Genomic DNA, 17,278 nt, shown 5'->3' with positions numbered 1-17,278 from the left:
ACAAAAAAAGCCCTATCCTACTTAAAATCATGTAGCATCTTTAAGGACAATTTTAGTCCTAACTGTAAATAATACAAATTATTCAGTTATATCTTTTCACTGCCCTGAGTAAATAACATTGTTTCTCCTTGTCCTATAAGGTAGTGTACACAGTGGTGCAGGAGGTTTTCAGATCCTTTACTGAAGTACTAATACCACACTGTAAAAATACTGTTGCAAGTACACATCTTGAAAATGATACTTCAGTATGAAAGCATAATCAGGAAAATGTACTTAAAGTACTAGATAATTTTGAACTATTTTACATAGGACAGCAACTAATGACATTTTTTTTAATTATGGATTAATCAGATGATTAATGATTAATGAATCAGTCATGAATTGACTGTTGGTAAAAAGCATTTAGAAATGTTGTCACAATTACCCAGAGCCCAAAGTGACAACTTCACAATGCTTGTTTTGTCCAACCAATAGTCCAAACCTAAACATTATTTAAAATAGCAATTAAAATAATTAGAAGGAAAAGCAAATCTCAACTTTTGTGAAGCTAGAATCATAACATTGTCAAAATATGTGTCAACGTATCAAAATAGTTGCCTATAAAATCTGTCAATTGACAGATCAGCTGATGGTTGAGTGATCTGTTCCATATGCTAATAAAGATATAATTAGACAGAAAACCACTAAGCAAAAAAAATGTACCTCTTTTAATCTGAGATCTTGTCCTTCTGTCCTCCCTTTTTTCTATGAAACAGTCATTTAATGTAAAAGCATTAAGAGTCACGAAGTTAAATTAACAAATTAATTAACGTAATTAAAACTTGAGAAGATTTATCAGTTTAACAATGTTTATTCTTATTTCTATATTACACAATGACCTTAAGAGGAAGAGGTCTTCCAAAATACACAGACTGAGGTAATGGGGACAAATGTTAAATACAGAAATATAGGTATTCTTGTATTTTTGAGTTGGTCTGCCTTTATCTTCAAGTATGTGTTATGATCCTCTGGGTCCTTTACTTTTTCCACTGCTTGTTTTCGTAGTCCCACTTGGCCGAGAAGCCCTCCACTGGGTTGATTCTCATATCCAACATCCTTTGGAGCTCTTTCTCTTTGTACTCGGCATCAAAAGTGTGTGGGACGGGCCCATACACTGCAAAGAGACAATGCCAAATGTGTCAAGTAATGCAAGTATCAATTAGACTTGTGTAGCATCAATAAAGATGATAACTGATAATCTCTGCTTCATTTAATCGTATTTGGAAAGCAAAAGCACCACTACATCAATCCTTGTACAGATTTACAGGCTCAACATCGCCAATCTTGTCACTACTTTTTGGAAGACATACCAAACTTCCTCTGCCAGAGCACAACCAGGCCAGTGAAGCCAATAAAGAAGAGCATCCCTCCAACCACAGACTTCCACTCTGATGATCCCTGGTTCATCTCAGCAAAGCTCTGTTTGAAGCTGATGCGATACACTGAACGTTGGAAAAACACAAAATCCAGATGATTAATCTGTGTTAGACTAAAAATTATTAAAACATTAATTCATACAATCCTTGCTGATGACAAAATGAGTTTGATCAAAACATATTGACAAGCATCTCATAAAAAGCAGTTAAGTCCTACATGCAATCTTCTCCTCATTAGAGAGTGCAGCCCAAGAGCCCATCTCCTTCTGCTTCAGGGACTTCTGCTCTGGACTCAGGGTCTGCACATAGCAGATATCCGGGAGGGGATTCTCCCGCCTGTCAAAGTAGGCAGGGAGAGTGTAGTCCTCCACCTTAGCAACACCTGCAAAGGACGACACAGGATGACTCGTCAGATAAGTGTTGCTAATGCCCAATGCCTTCGTTCATGCCAGCCTTCTCTAAAAAGTCATGTGTATTCTCAGACTATTCTTTTTTTGTTTTACTTCTTTGTAGGACTATGCGATTAAACGCAGATAGAGAAAGCACTGCACTGACTGCTGTGAGCATTGCACTGCTGTGTCCTTTGTCATTTAAATCTTGCTCCATGTCACATTCTGTATTCCTCAGCTTCTGAAGTGGGTGTTGTGAGTATTTGCTCAAACTTATACAAAATATAGACGTTTTGTTGCACAAAAAGAACTTCTACTCTGGTTAATCTTTAACCTAAAATCGCACTGGAGGTTAGTTATGAATGATTTCATTAGCTAATAATATTTCACAAGGAACACACACAAAGTTTGTACAGATTTGGTTGAGGATGTGCCAACCCATGAACACATCTGGTGTGGTGAACACTGTACAGCAGCCCTCCCAGGCCTCCATGGGACATTACATAGTGTTCCTGACCTTGTACTTAATATACACATTAACATACAGTAGGTCACTTGATATTTGAGTACACGTCCAGCTCAAAGTACTTGTGTAGTAATTGGCACAAGACACTATGCTGATACAAACCCTTTCACTGCATTCAGTCAAATGCTTTTCTTGAGGCTGGAAATCACCTTTAAAAAGGCAGCAATTCTTTGATCTAACTTAAGCTAAGTGCCAGGTGTACATAGCTAAGGTGTCAGGTAGTGGTGAGATGGAAGGAGAAATAAAGTAAGTCCTTTACACCAGCCAGACTCACATTACAGGGTGGAAATGTGGTGTTGTTGAGGAGATCTTTAAGTACACATGGTATCATGAACATGTATTAATTTGGGGAGAAAACTTTCTTTGAATTCTAGCCTCACATGTGCTATAAGACTTTGATGTACTCTAAAATACATTCAACAACTATTACATTATTTATTTATTTTTTTTAGATTTTGCATTCTCAGATAAAGAAGCCTTATGAGCCTTACGAGCCACTGGGAATTTAGCTTTCAGAAAAATGCATGCTGTTGCTCAATGACTCCAATACAATCATCAGTGTAAAAGTCTCATAAGTGAAAATGATACATATAGGAGGCACCAAGTCAGTCTATTAAATTGTTACCCCCCCCCCCCCTGCCAAAAATAGAAAACACTCTATGACATTTCAGGTCATACTCACCATGTCCCCCACGTACGCAGACAGATGTGGAGATGGCACGTTTGCCAACAAGGCTAAGGGCTCTGGTGGCCAGCATTCTGTAAAAATCATCATAGTGAGATACATTAATAAGCTTTTTAAACATATTTACATAGCAACACAGCACTCAACAGGCGATTTTTAATTTTACCCCCGAAAAAGTATCCTGTTTTTTCAGAGGAAGCATTAAAGATTAAGAATAAATAATTTTCTAAAGTTAAACTAGACATAGCAAGTGTTAGTATACCGCAGGGACAATTAAGAGGTAGCGAGTTTATAATAGGAGTTCCAACATTCGGCAGTTGCTTTCAATGTTTCGTGTCATTCGTTGCGTGCAAACTAAGCAGAGCACCGTGTATATATATGAAAAAAAAATGGAACAATTAACTTGCATGTGCTTTGAGTTGTTGATGCTGAAACTGAGTCCAAATCAAATGTCTAGCTTTGGCTAAGTTACACCTTCCTGTTAAGCTAATGTTAGCCTTAGCTGCAAACGCAAGGTCACAGCGCCCGGGTAACACAATCACAGAAATACCAGTTTCTTCCAGACAATACTGTCCAATTCAGTACTTGCGCACTGGCTGAGGCTGTATTTATATGAACCTCTGGCAGACCACCGTCACATTAAATGTTTACGCAACACATCTACCCCCGCGAATCTGATGCTAGAAGCTAACGATAGCTAGCCGGTACGTTAGCCCGTCCTGGCTCCGATCCGCTCTGACAAAGTCACTTGCTTATTCTGTCAAGATTACCACTTCATCTTGAGCCGTTACATGTACCTGGAATATGTACAACGTCAGTGTGTCAGTAAATGGTAAAGTGTGATTTATAACTAAGTGATTAGAAAAACCCTGTTGATAAAAAAAATACTACCTACTGTCTTTTCCTTGCTCCCGTCCGCCGATGTCCTAAAAGGAAGTGAGCTCGTGAACGGATGTACGTACGTGACAAATGAGTGAACGATGGTCTCGCTTTACGACATTTCCATCCTCATTTACGGTACCACCGGTGCCACAGGAAGGAGTGGAAGGAGCGAGTAGAGATTAGCTCCCACGATCAGATTCCGTGACACTGAGTAATTCATTTAGTGTTAAAAGACTGTCGTGCTTTTTGCTAATTGTAAAGCGTACATGTACGGCGCAGCGTTAACCAGATATTGTGGCAGTGAGGTGACTGCTCAGGTTGATACCTACTTTTGTCCGTGCTTTATATGCAACGTTAGCTAGCGGCAGCAGTTCCTCCTCATCGTGTAGCCTAGGAGCAACTTCTCTGACAGCCTCTGTCTCTCCACCGATTTATTCGGGTACCTTATAAACATGCCTATTCAACTGACAAGCCAGGCTTACTGTAAAATGCTTCTACATGCTGCGAAGTATCCTCATTTCGCCGTGAATGGTTTGCTGGTGGCAGAAAAAACCAAGGACAGAAAGAAAGACAGCCCCAGTGAACCGGTGCTGTGTGTGGACTGCGTGCCGCTGTTTCACGGCACTCTGGCTCTGGCACCGATGCTAGAAGTAGCTTTAACGCTGGTAAGTAGCCGTCAAGTAACATGTGCACTCAGGCTATTGGGCACACCTAGCTTAAACTAATGCAGTTTAAATGGCACCTCAAGCCACTGCTTTCAAGACATTAAGAAAGAATACAGTTTAATCAACAGCTCTCTGAAGCAGCTTCTGAGGCAGGTTTATTGCAGGCCAGTCCTGTGTTACATTAATTTTAACTATGTGAGCTTAATAAATAGGATTCCAAGCCTTGTTTCTTGTCTTATTCTTGCGTGTTGAAAATGAATTCAGTCTGACCTCTGCTGTCTTTCTGTCCTTTCCTGTCGGCCCCATGACTCCTGTTCCTGTCAGATCGATACTTGGTGTAAAGAAAATAATTATGTCATTGCCGCTTATTATCAAGCCAATGAACGCACAAAGGATTCAAGGTACGGACAACCTGATGGACAGTGACACCCCGCTGTTTCAGCCAGTCTGGACTCTAATGCACTCCATGTTTGATCCTGTCTCTTGCAGACCCAACCAAGTTGCAGAAAAGGTGGCTGCCAGGATTTCTGAGAACTTCAGTGAAGCAGCAATTGTTATGGTAATACTAAATCATTCGGCATGTGAGAATGGACTGTACTGCTGTAAATAAAGTGCTGACTGTCTGATTTTCCAAAGCGCGTGGTGCATTTTCAGTTGAACAAGTGTGTTCATCAGTCATGTGAGTTTCGTATGTTCTTGTATTGATCAGGCTGCTGTTAATCAGCTGTATCTCAAGTTTGGGATGTCTGCGCTTCCCACAGGCACCTACATGCACCACTCCTCAAGACTTGTCCAAACCGCCTGCGCACTTTAACTGTGTCGCCATTCAATGCTAATATTATTTTGAGGAAAGGCAACAATAGTTTCACTTCGATTGGAAACTTACATGAAGCACATTTCTGTAAAATTACATGTTAATAATCTAGAGACAACATTAATGCAACTGGCTGCCTGGAAAGTGATAAAAACAGTCTAAAATGTTATAATATGCTTCAAAAAAACGGTTATTAGCATTGTATAGTACACAGAAGAGGTACTTATTTCCCTTAAACCTTCAATACACTGGTCTGATCCTGTAAAGCTATACTTAACAGATGTGCCATAATTACCTGGAATCTCACCAGCATCATAGCTGCCACTAAATCCCCTGTCATTTTTGGTTTTTTTTTCCCCTCAGGTGGACAACAGTAGATTAACAATGAGCTGCTTTGAGCCCATTGTGCTCATCTACGATCATCACGAAAACAAGTGGAAAAGCAGAGAAGTAACCTCGTAAGTGTCTGTGTGCTAAGAACTGTTTCACTGCAAGACTCATTAATTTACAATGTCAAAAGACTGAACGTTGTGTAGAAATGTTTCCAGTGTTTATTGCCGAACTGATGTTTTTGTCCGTCTTCAGTGACTGTTTCGAAGACTGGGGCGAAGCACAGAAGATAACATCTGCCCTGCTCGAGAGCAGGTCTTACGAGAACTTGATTGACTTTGACAACCACTTGGATGATCTAAGGAACGACTGGACCAACCCTGTGATCAACAAGTCCGTCCTGGATCTGTGCTAAGACTTTCAGTCTGGAGGACCCTGGACACGCACACACAAATATTGCTGCCATTTCAGCATGCATGATGCTACTCATTGTGTAGCACGGCAGTACAATAGTGCTGAACGCATAGTCTTTGTTCATCAAAAGGCCCCCGTACTGACGGGAACTTGCGGAGCACCGACCAGTTTGGCCAAAATCTGTCAAGGGCAAGCGCCATAGGTGCACCATTGGCATGTGTCCACCTTTACAAGGTGATGCTGAGGTGATGAAGGCAGTTATGTTTTTGAATGCAACTTCAATGTCCTTTTTTCTGCAGTGGTTTGTGTTTATTCCTAGTTGTGTGCATTATGCTAAATTCTAGACTATTTGATCTATTTTTGCTCCTCAATTTACGGCCAGTAGCCATAAACAGATCACGTCCTAAATTATTAAAAATTGTAGGTGATGATTCTACTACTGAGTTATTAAAAAGTATATATGTTCTTTCTAAAATTTCTAATTTGTTTTAAGCACTGAAACAAAATTCACACGTAGAACTGTTGTCTGCAGATGTTTGTGGGCAGTTTGATTAAAAAACAGAGCATTTAGATGAGAGACAGGCATCTTAAAGTCTCATCAGACTGTGTCCTTCTGCAGCAATAACAATGTGAGGATTGACTCAAGAGCTTTGACTTTAATAATTCATGCTCACACAAACATTTCTATGATGCATGTGTGCTGTCATTGTGACTGGTGCGCTTCAGAATGTCAAGATTTTTTCAGAAATGCGATGCACTGACTCAAATCACAGGAATGTGTGAATTTTGTTTTATGTTGGATATCTTGTTTTAAGAATTAGGTAACAGTATGTATTTATACTGACATGACCACTCTAAATCCTACTATTGAATAAGCAATGTTAAAAAAAATTCTTAATGTGAAGATATAGATCTGTTTGTATTTAAGGTTAGATTTCATGTAAGAGCTAATTACTTAAATAATTGTGTGGACAGAACGTTTTTTACAGAGATTTTATGAACTGAATGTACAATGAACCCGACTTTTGAAATTATCCAAGTCTTTCTCAGACTCGTCTTTCGGTAAATTATTTTGCCATCGTCCTTCACCACTGCCTCAACAAGTTAGAAAAGGTTGCTAAAAGTTTGTCACTTATCAGCTTCAGAGCTGCAGCTTTTTTTTATGTCAGTTTGCCTGACAGTTTCTAATAAAAATGTGTAACTAACTAATGTAGAAATACAGAAAAAGACTGTCAATAGAGAAATACAGTACTTTATTATACCTATGAGGAAATGGCATCATTACTGAAGTCACAGCAATTGCGCATTGTGAAACATCTCCAGACATGTAAGATGTATATAAAATACTCTACTTTGAATAATAATTTGTGTCTGATCTGCTTTTTCCACAAAGAAGTTTGATTATCTTGTTAAAATCTTCAAAATTACATCTGCTCCCTCTCATTTAAAACTCTGTGAAAATGCAATTATTTGTAATTTACAAAAACTGAAGTATCCACTGAACAGTCCATTCTCAGTGTGTGTGCAGTGGAGGCTCCAAGTTTCCACATCTCTCTTGTCTGAGTTGAATATTGGTTCAGGACTGACAGAAAGAATTTAAACCTAATCTCCTCTAAATAATGGGGTTTACTAACTAAAGATGTTTATCCACTTCCTAACAGAATTACGTGTTCTGGATGTCATGTTGTGCCATGCCCTTACACAGAAGTGATGAATCACAGTGCATGCTGCTCAAATATCCAGGACACTATGGCGGCCGTTCCTCACTTAGTGTTTTCTCTTGGTTGGCCTTCTGCACCTTCCTTGTATGCCTTCAATTTATCATATGGTCCACCATCTCTAATCTGTCGTAGACTTTGCCCTGAAAAATTCCACGTTTCTTTCTGTCTTGCCTCACTGTGTTTTATCTCCCAGACGAACATCCTTCACACCTAAAGTGTGATCTTATTATCATTTGCAGTAGGTTTTCTGCGCAGACAGACACCTTGGCTCCTTTAAGCAAGCTGTCATATCATCTAGTCATGGCTACAGAACTGGCAGGAAGTGATGCGCTCATTTTTCAGCCACTGCCGGAGCTCACTGCCAGGAGCCACTTACAGAAATAGAAATTATTAGTTAAGAGTCCTCATGAGACTACCAAAAGTTTCTGTGTAATCAAGGCTCCGTCTAATGATTATTTTCAGCATGATTTCTTTGCAGACTGTTTCCAAATTAAATTTGTAACAATAATATATAACATTATGAATAAATACATTGTAAAAATTAAAGTATTTTTTGAGTGAGTTGTAAATTCTACTTCATGAAACGTTCTGAATACTTTAATACATGGCGTGTGCTGGCTAACTTTTCAAATCCTATCAAAGTAAAACTTACAATAAATACTGCAAACTAGATTAAAGCAGATATCACGAGTATAGAAATGACAGAAAAACCTCTCATTGCTATGTTGTGCTCTGTTACTCATTGCGAGTATGAGCGGCCTCCTGTTTATTGCTTGGTGAATACTGCCACCTAGTCGTGCTCAATGGTAACTGTTGTCGCTGTCACATGACCCACTTCCTCTATCCGGGCCGGAAGTCCCTGACCAACGAAGCAACAACATTAAGGATTGGTGTGTGTCGTCATGGCCAAGCGACCCCTGACGATTCAGCAAACAGTCTTCAAACTACAATTTCTGTAACGACTCAGATACGACATGTGCGCGGGATTACACACAAACAGACAGCGTTAACGTGAACACTGGCACCAAGTGCTCCCCGCGCGACATAACGTCTTCTGTTGATGACGAATTTGACTCATCCCGCGTGGTGCTCGTAGGTTCATGCAGCGCGCGGCGCGGGAAAAGTGAGCAATTCATATGCGAGGGTAAAGTTTTTGGAAATAAAATCATCCAACCAAACACACAACTATGGATCCCTCGGAGGTAGAGTTCCTCGCCGAGAAAGAAATGGTGAAGATAATCCCAAATTTCAGTCTGGACAAGGTGTATTTGATCGGGGTAAGTAACGTTTACTCGGTTGTGCTTGTCAAGACGGTATTTTACACGGTTAAACGGCTAAGCTTTGGCTACATACCGATAACTTGCGCAGCGTTAGCCACATTAGCTCAATAGTTGGTGTTAGCGTATGCCAGACCGCGCAGTGTGATGATGAATCGTCATCCTCTGAGACCTGAAGTTTTCATACACTCTGTGTTCTGCACGGCTCAGCAGCGTTAGTGTAACATCAGTACATTAAGCAAATCACCAGCTGTGATCTACACAACACTCACGTTTATGTGTCAGTCAAGATGGAGTCCGGCGGCCTGCAGTGTTCTCTCTGATGAAGTCCGTCTGTCCTCAGGGCGACCTGGGTCCCTTCAACCCCGGACTGCCTGTTGATGTTCCCGTGTGGCTGGCCCTTAACCTCAAACAGAGGCAGAAGTGCCGAATTGTTCCTCCTGTCTGGATGGATGTTGGTGAGAGAGGCAGTGCATGCAGGTCTTTGACATGTTTTCAAGATGATAGTTGAGTAGTTGAAGAACTGAGTTGTGCCAGTTGTGCATCACTTTAACACATTTCAACAAAATTCAGCCTAACGTATCAGGTATCATTGGAGACGTTTGGATCCCTCCTAGAATTTGCAGTAAACGTGTCTTTGAGTAATAATTACACACAGCATGTCCTTGTGTCACTCATCTGTGGTCTGACAGAAATTCAAGACATTAAACCTTCATGATTTCAAAACAAAAACCAACAGCACAGGCAGCGAGTTCATGAAATTACTGTTTTGACTGGCCTGCTGTGGATACGCTGCAGACAAACTGGAGGAGATGCGAGACCTGGAGAGGAAAGAGGATGCCTTTACGCCTTTCCCCAGTCCTTATTACATGGAGCTGACCAAGCTGCTGCTGAACTAGTGAGTCATATATGCTGAAGTAACCCCCATGCAGAAGTATACAGCTCTCTGTCTTAGCTCATGGTGTTTCTGTCACTGTACCTTATGTGCTGCTGTGTGTGTGTGTGTGTGTGTGTGTGTGTGTGTGTGTGTGTGTGCGCTTGCGTGCCTGCCTGCCTGCCTGCCTCTAGTGCTTCTGACAACATCCCTAAAGCAGATGAGATCCGCACGCTGGTCAAAGACATCTGGGACACACGTGTTGCCAAACTCCGCCTCTCTGCTGACAGCTTCATCAGTCAGATGGAGGCTCATGCCAAGGTACACAATTAAAACAGATCAAAGATAACACGTTTAACCACGCAGCCTATCTACCCATGTAGGAGCATCAAGAAAAATGTCCAAAATGCACCAAAATCAGACAGGCGGCACAAAAAAGGAAGAAAACCGTGTTGCTGCCAGACTGCGACGCAGCCGTTAGTCAATTATTTCAAATGGCCACTGGAGGCTGTGTTGAAATTTAAGGAAAATGTAAACGACGTGGAATTATTTTCATGCTTCAAAGAGCATCTTGAAGTGATGGAAAGCTCTGCGCATTCATTAGGTCAAGTTCAACCTCGGAGGCGCCTTGATTGTTTCTTAATCAACAGGATTAACAGCCATGGTCACAGTTTGGACTTAATTGGGATTATCCATTTATCCCCTCATCTCGGGGCTCTGCTGCTTCCTGTTTGACTGTCCAGCAGATTCGAGCGTAAATCCAGAGCCGTCTTGAGAGAAGGATCTTATTTTGACTCGTTTCCTGTCTGTCTCTGCTTCCTCACCTCTGTAGCTGGACAACCTGACGCTGATGGAGATCAACACCATACGAGCGTTCCTTCTCGACTCTCTCAACTGCATGTACAAACTACGCTCCAATCTGCAGCCTGGTTCAAGCAAGGGACAGTTATCAGACTATTGACCCACACGATTCAGACCATCATGTCCTGAGAATTTGGGAAGACTGCAGTGAAAGCCTTGGACTGAGGCAGTGAACTCACCGGGCCCTTCGTTCCCCAAAAGACTTTTCTCAGAAAAAAATCTGAGATTTCTGTAAACGTCTGATTGAAGCAGAGTTTTACTCAGACTTTTTAAGGGCTTGTGTTGTTTTTGAGGGAGACCTGCATTAATGCTAACACATGAAAAGCATGCAGGCTGCACCCTGATCTGCTCTTTGAAATATGTGCATATATTTAAGATGCTCACTGTAGTTTGTGAACGGCCACAATTTTTGTGTATGTCAACAAGTGACAAAATAAATGTTTTTGTATGTAAGTCTGCTTTTTTCTGATTTATGCCACAGTTACAGATGTTGAACGATTGTGCTGAATAATCACCGTTGTGTTTGTTTCCTGTGTGTTTTATTACTTCCTCTGCATATCTCAGAGCGTTCTAGGTGAGTGGTGTTTTGCAGGTTTGCTGCTCTGATTGAGGTTCGCCTGCAAAGCTGTGGTTGAAGAACGAATTTGCAAACGCTTCTCTGGCATCATGCATGCACACGGGACACATGTATGCCATAAAGTTTTAAAGATAAGTGACTGTTTGACCCACTCTTTGACAGGACGAGCTCAGGAACATCAGCCCTCTGTTCTCTTTAAAGACATGATTTTAGTAACTGCCCGCCTACCAGCACCCACAAACAGGCAAAGGTTGTTATTTAACGTTTTTGAAATATTTTATTTCTTTTTTGTCTGAAATCACAGCCATATATTCATAAATACCTAATTACTACATTCAACAAAGAATATATTACATTACAATGAATTCAAACAAGTACATTTTAAAAACAGGATTTCACAGCATCTAGACATCCTCCACTGAGTAATGGGGCTATTGCATGGGCGTGCGTGGGTTGGAGACACAGGGAGGCTGGGTAAGGGGCTCACTGTACTGCACCTTCCTCCCCACGTCATTGGCGGCTTACCTCAGCATGCGTAGTCCTGATCCTCCGAACTGGCTTGGGCCTCATTTAGAAAATGGTCTCATGGATTTGGATAAAGGAATTCGGCGTCGGTTCTTGACATGCACAAATATTTGAAAGGTGTGAGACACGTGTTCGACGCTTCAATGTAAAATCCCTGATCATTGTTCTGTGTAGAACGTCCCATCATGTGCACTGCAACTCATTCACATGCTCCCAAATTCTTGAGGCACTTGTAATTAATATACGGTGTGTAGGGGGTTGTTGTGCTTCGTTTTTATTTTTCCTCTTTTATTTCAATAACTGAACTTTACGCACATTTTCAAAGTTTATTACATTTTTGAAATACTGACACCCCCCCCTCCGCTATTTTCACACCAGCCATCCCACCATAACTTGTGCAGCTGGGGTGAAGCCTCTTGACTTCAAAACAACGATTTCTACACCTCGCAGATGGTCTCCAATCGCACATCCGACCATAAGGCTGAGGCAGCACGAGTTACAGGGTGGAAAGTCGAAGTAAAGTCGAGTCTCACTGCAGAGCTGACGAGGAGGATGAAGGGCAGGCAGAGGTTGTAAACAGGTATGAGGCCAGGTAAATCGAACCTTTCTGATTTTATACGGAGCTGGAAATGCCCAGCTTCTATTTGGGTGATTTATTTGTAACATGTTGGCAACGTTGGATAGTCCTAAATCTGGGTAAATGCAGGAAGACGATGAGTGGGGTCAAATGTATTCAAGCAGTGGAAGATGGCCACTCTGGTTTGAACGTTTAGCTACCTAACTGCGACTCGATTTAAAATTAAGAATCCAAAATGCTACCGTTTGTCATTTTGGCACTAGGTCCGCTCATGGCTGCTGATAAGGGCGTGATCCTGTAAGGCATAACATTATGCAAACCGTCCTACTGTTTGAGTCCAATGCCATGTAAAGAGAAGTGAAAGGTCCAATGGTAGGATAAAGCATCAAGAACCAGTTTCATCAGCTGGCGGCTTAAGAGACTCTTCATGTCTTTAAAAAATAATCAAGTATGTCAAGTGACATAAGTTAAAAAAAAAAAAAAAAAAATGTTACTGTAGACCTCGACTGGTCTCTGTATGAGACTATCACAAGCTAACTAGTCATGCCAGCAGTGGTGACGCTGACCAGAGGAGTTACTGAAAGGGGGCATTAAAACAGAGACACATGTTGCTGTGAAGGGAGGGGGATTAGAGGGCAGGAGCCGTGTCTCAGGACCTCTAAGTAAGCTTTGCTGAGCTCAGACGCCAGATGAGGTGGCTGTGGCTGGACCTCAGCTGCGCAGTGCCAGGAGAGAGAGCGTGTCCTGTTCTCACTCTGTTAAATGTCTCAAAATGAGCTGTTCTGGCCAGCAGCAGTACAAACACTAAAAGCAAGGCTTTCTTTTCCAACCCAAAAAAAAACAAAACAAAAAAAAGCATAAACATATAAAAATGGCAGGCTTTTTCTTTTAAAAGAACAATGATTAAAGTAATAAAAACATACAAAATTCTTTTAAGTCTTCATATTATATATACAATACAAGGCTGAAGCACCTTTTAAAATTCTTATTCTCAAATTTTCTATTTCGAAATAAAACATTTCCTTAATTCTTTCCAAAAATGTGCATTTTCTAAGTTCTTCCCTAATTTGAACAGTTCTTTGCTGTAACACAGTACCACCAGGTAGTTCTTCAGCTTTTCTTCTTAAGTGCATTTCCAGTTCAAAAGCTCATGGCCACTGTGATAAAAATCAGTCCCGACTGGCCAGAAGCCTTTGGAGTGTTCAAGTCTCTTTGACGACACCCCTCCTGGGGTAGCTGCTCCCTCATTGGCAGGATTGTCTGTGTAGCTGTGGCGGCGAGGGATGCAGGGACTGAACGACAGAGCAGCGGGGACTGAAGACTGTGTGAAGAGCGGGTGCATGGGTGTGTGTTTGTGTTGATCTTCGGGTTCTCCTGCCCCATACTCTCGCTGATCTCGGGGGTTGGCTACATTGGCACGCGTTAGTGGCTCGTGGCACAGTCCCTGGCTGGCCACGATCCAAAGGCTGCCTGTCCTTCACTGTATGGTCCTGTTTCATCCATCGATCCATTCATTCATTCATTCATTCATTCTGTTTATCTAGCCAGCCATATTCTCCTCCGTGGAGTCATGTGGACCAGGCCATGAAAAATAAACTCTGGGCATCAGTCTGAAAGGGGAGGCGGCGGGGAGGGGGCACTGGGTCGCCGTGCTGGGGTCACCTGGGAGGGTAGCCTTTGTAATGGCTGCCTCTCGGCCAGTGTGTCTGTGGCAGCGTCAAACACTTCCTGAAGTGCTCCAGCTCTGCTTGAAGCTTCTCCCTTTCCACTGCCAGCTTCTGTCTCTGGGACATCAGCTCCTACACGTCCAGGGTAGCAGAGAGGACATGAAATATAAAGTTAACACAAAATCACAACGATGAAGATGTGATTTCAGTTACAGGACATCAATACAAAAGGTGGGAGAAAATGAGGGAGAACCCACAACAACAATAAAGGACACAGTGACTCTGCATTTTGGATTCTGTGTGTTATCCTGATTTTCACTGCACTGAATATCTGGCATCTATGAACTCTGCTGGTTTGCTCAGGTTGCTCTGAAAACCAGCACCCTGTGTATGTGCTGTGCATATTATGAAGGACAATAGGGCGTGCATGTGGAGATGGAAGGGAAGTGTGTAGGAGGCAGGTATTGACGGATTTGGGTTTAGTCATGACACAAGGTGTGTTAGAAGGCACAGTGACAGCGGTGTGTGTGCTCTTACCCCCATGCTATGAGACAGCTGCTCAGCGGTCAGACTGAGGTTGTAGTTCTGAGCTTCGAGTCTTCGACACTGGCTCTGCAACACTTGTCGCTCCAAGCTTTGCTCTAGAGGAAAACACCGAATGAGAGAAAATGAGGAACAAAAACAAAACAAGAGTTGGGGGTTAGAGGAATAACAAAGCCTTTTTGCAGAATCTACAGGGCTAATTCACCACAAGCAACCAGCAAAGACAAGAAATGTTTCTTCTTGTTTCTGGGATTGATCAGATGGCTGTTAAATCTATGCTGACTCAATTTGTGGTCGAACTCCTGATTACACAAATATTTCCTTATGACATGTGGAGTGTTTAGAGGAGGAGTGGACACCACCCTCTAGTGACGAGAGAACGCAACAACAACGACTTAAAAATCAAGACTAATCTTTTGTATCGACTTCAAACACCAAACAATATGCGACTGCACACTCCTGCAACCCACATGTAACATGGGGTAGAGGAGCCATGAACACATCAGGTTTGAAAGATTTTTAGCAGCAGCAGCAGTTGAATCACTGCATGTTTGCTGTGGCTGCTTACCTTCAACATATTCCTGATAAGCTTCAAATATAGATTCAATCCCCTGCCACCTGGACACAGGAGCCTCTTCTTCCTCCTCATCCTCTTCCTCCTCAGAGTCATCTGGACCAGACAGGTCCTCCCTCGTCCCTGAGGCCTCCCGGTGTAGGAGTACAGAGTGCTGCCCATTGGGCTGAGGGTGAGGGTGTGAGGGCGGATGTGGAAATGAATGTGCATTTGAGTGAGACTGCGAATGCGGCTGCGGCGGCCGGCCGGGGGTGCTCTGAAGCTCTGGAATGTTGTAGTGAACAGACGACTCCTGGAGGTGGGACGACTCCGACATCCCAGTGGCTCCACCTGAAGGACAAGATGGACAGAGCTGTCAACCCTCCCCCAAATTTTACTCTCCTCTCCTTCTAAGAAGAAAAAAAATACTGCATTCCCTCCAGTACAACAGGTGGCAGTATGCAGAACATTAGCTGTAACATCTATCGACGAGGAGACATTCACTCATTAATAAAACAAGAACTAGAGGGATGAACGCGAGAGAGATGGAGTGCCCGTCAAAAAGGCTAACACCAATCAATATCGAGCTTTTTGTAAAATATGCCACATGGATTTATGTGTATCACACAGAGGGAAAGGCCACAAATCCCCCAAGCATTAGCACACACAAGAGGCACAGAAACATGCTCCACCAATGACTGCATTTAAACTGTCTCTGCCATCCATTTTCATCACCCTCTCCTACCAATTGTCTCTCTTGCCAGTGGCCTCTCTTAAAATCACAACTGAAGTACAATGTGTCAGTGATGTCTACATATCCTTCAAGTAACACATAAGTAAACTGAGTGCTGAATTTATGTGCCCTTTGTGTTTTCATTGATATACTGGAGGGATGTTCACAGCATTTCACTTTCAACCAGGTGTCTGATTCTGACCACCAAACGGTGCTCACCTAACGCTGGAACTACTTCACTCAATCCTTGTTGCTTGGACACTCACTTATTGTGCAAAAATACTTAACACTTACAGACAATTTTCACTATGTCCTGAGTTCCTGACTAAATTATTCTTTGAATAACTGGAAAATAGTGGTCCTGGCTGACCTCTAGTTTGACTAGAGATGGTCTCTCCAGTCATTATGCAGTCCTGCTGCCCTTCACCACCAGTGCGTCTTACCTTTGTGTTTCTGCAGAGCCTTCTGAGTGGACTGAAGCACAGATTCATGGAACTGCTGGGCAAATTCCTCCGGCGTGAAACTGTCCCAGGGTTTGGTGCGTCCATTGACACTGTGAAGGCCCTCTTTGGCCTGCAGGGGTAGTGGGGGCCGCAAACTGTTCAGCAGGCTGGAGCTCCTCTTAGGGATCAGTCCCTCACTGGGCCCCCGGGCCTTGTCTGGGAAGACAGCTGGAGAAGGGGGTTCCTTTGGTCTTAATGCGTCCCCAAGGGGTTTTGGATTGCCACTGGGAGACGCTGGGCAATGTGAGGGGGGGCTATGTGGTCTGACACTGTCGTGGTCCTCTGACTCAGATGGAGGCTGGGCAAATGCAGAATCTGCAATCATTTGAACACGTGTTAGTGATGAGGTCAAGATCCACATGACCACAGATGAAATGCTGCATTAAAAACTACAGTTACTTTAGATGAATCCTCCATCCAGAAAGACTATAAAATGACCAAATAACACTCTAACACACTACTTTAGGAATGAGAAAGTGTGTGTGTTTATGTTCATTAGCATGTGTCTCACCAGAGATCTGCGCTGGCGGGCTCTTACACAGCGGATGAGGGGCATGTCTGATGGTATCCAAGGTCACGCTCTTTTCTTTAATGGCCTGAAGCAGCTCCACCACCCTTTCATTATCTAATAGACAGAGAAAAAACATCACGTCTAAATCTTTGTGTCTTTGTAGCATTAGTCCTGTATGTATCTATCTTATTCACAATTTCATAAGAACCTATTTCTCTCAGTTTGTGTGTGTGTGT

General features: G+C 42.5%; 4 protein-coding genes across 12 annotated transcripts in view; 2 read left to right on the top strand and 2 right to left on the bottom strand.

Annotated features, from left to right (window-relative positions):
- Positions 1 to 830: 830 nt before the first annotated feature.
- cox4i1 (cytochrome c oxidase subunit 4I1) lies at positions 831 to 3,983 on the bottom strand. Of its 3 annotated transcripts, none has more exons than XM_076726989.1 (5): positions 3,911 to 3,983; positions 3,013 to 3,089; positions 1,633 to 1,797; positions 1,350 to 1,481; positions 831 to 1,153 (listed from the first exon to the last, which is right to left on the bottom strand). In XM_076726989.1, exons 2-5 carry the CDS (start codon positions 3,086 to 3,088, stop codon positions 1,017 to 1,019), a joined length of 510 nt encoding a protein of 169 aa, XP_076583104.1. In that variant the 5' UTR covers position 3,089; positions 3,911 to 3,983; the 3' UTR covers positions 831 to 1,016. The 3 variants fall into 3 exon arrangements, with proteins under 3 accessions (XP_076583104.1, XP_076583114.1, XP_076583122.1); XM_076726999.1 differs by having other exon boundaries at positions 3,907 to 3,982; XM_076727007.1 differs by having other exon boundaries at positions 3,013 to 3,091; positions 3,922 to 3,954.
- A 42-nt stretch (positions 3,984 to 4,025) lies between these two features.
- Positions 4,026 to 7,482, top strand: emc8 (ER membrane protein complex subunit 8). The gene is made up of 5 exons (XM_076726976.1): positions 4,026 to 4,562; positions 4,887 to 4,963; positions 5,052 to 5,121; positions 5,740 to 5,834; positions 5,962 to 7,482. The coding sequence occupies exons 1-5, from the start codon at positions 4,350 to 4,352 to the stop codon at positions 6,119 to 6,121; spliced, it is 615 nt and encodes a 204-aa protein (XP_076583091.1). The 5' UTR covers positions 4,026 to 4,349; the 3' UTR covers positions 6,122 to 7,482.
- Positions 7,483 to 8,945: 1,463 nt separating this feature from the next.
- On the top strand, positions 8,946 to 11,304 carry gins2 (GINS complex subunit 2). The gene is made up of 5 exons (XM_076739174.1): positions 8,946 to 9,118; positions 9,462 to 9,576; positions 9,917 to 10,016; positions 10,187 to 10,313; positions 10,825 to 11,304. Exons 1-5 carry the CDS (start codon positions 9,029 to 9,031, stop codon positions 10,951 to 10,953), a joined length of 561 nt encoding a protein of 186 aa, XP_076595289.1. The 5' UTR covers positions 8,946 to 9,028; the 3' UTR covers positions 10,954 to 11,304.
- A 377-nt stretch (positions 11,305 to 11,681) lies between these two features.
- gse1b (Gse1 coiled-coil protein b) overlaps positions 11,682 to 17,278 on the bottom strand; it is a 172,135-nt gene continuing 166,538 nt past the window's right edge. For all 7 annotated transcript variants that reach the window (XM_076727067.1, XM_076727050.1, XM_076727058.1 and 4 more), the window contains 5 exons: positions 17,043 to 17,156; positions 16,472 to 16,846; positions 15,311 to 15,646; positions 14,737 to 14,840; positions 11,682 to 14,331 (listed from right to left, as the gene is read on the bottom strand). In XM_076727067.1, coding sequence (XP_076583182.1) covers positions 14,191 to 14,331; positions 14,737 to 14,840; positions 15,311 to 15,646; positions 16,472 to 16,846; positions 17,043 to 17,156 — 1,070 coding nt within the window. In that variant the 3' untranslated portion in view covers positions 11,682 to 14,190. The remainder of the gene's footprint in view (positions 14,332 to 14,736; positions 14,841 to 15,310; positions 15,647 to 16,471; positions 16,847 to 17,042; positions 17,157 to 17,278) is intronic.

This window comes from Chaetodon auriga, chromosome 1, assembly GCF_051107435.1.
Source record: "Chaetodon auriga isolate fChaAug3 chromosome 1, fChaAug3.hap1, whole genome shotgun sequence".
NCBI lineage: Eukaryota > Metazoa > Chordata > Actinopteri > Chaetodontiformes > Chaetodontidae > Chaetodon > Chaetodon auriga.
This window is presented reverse-complemented; position numbering and strand designations above follow the sequence as displayed.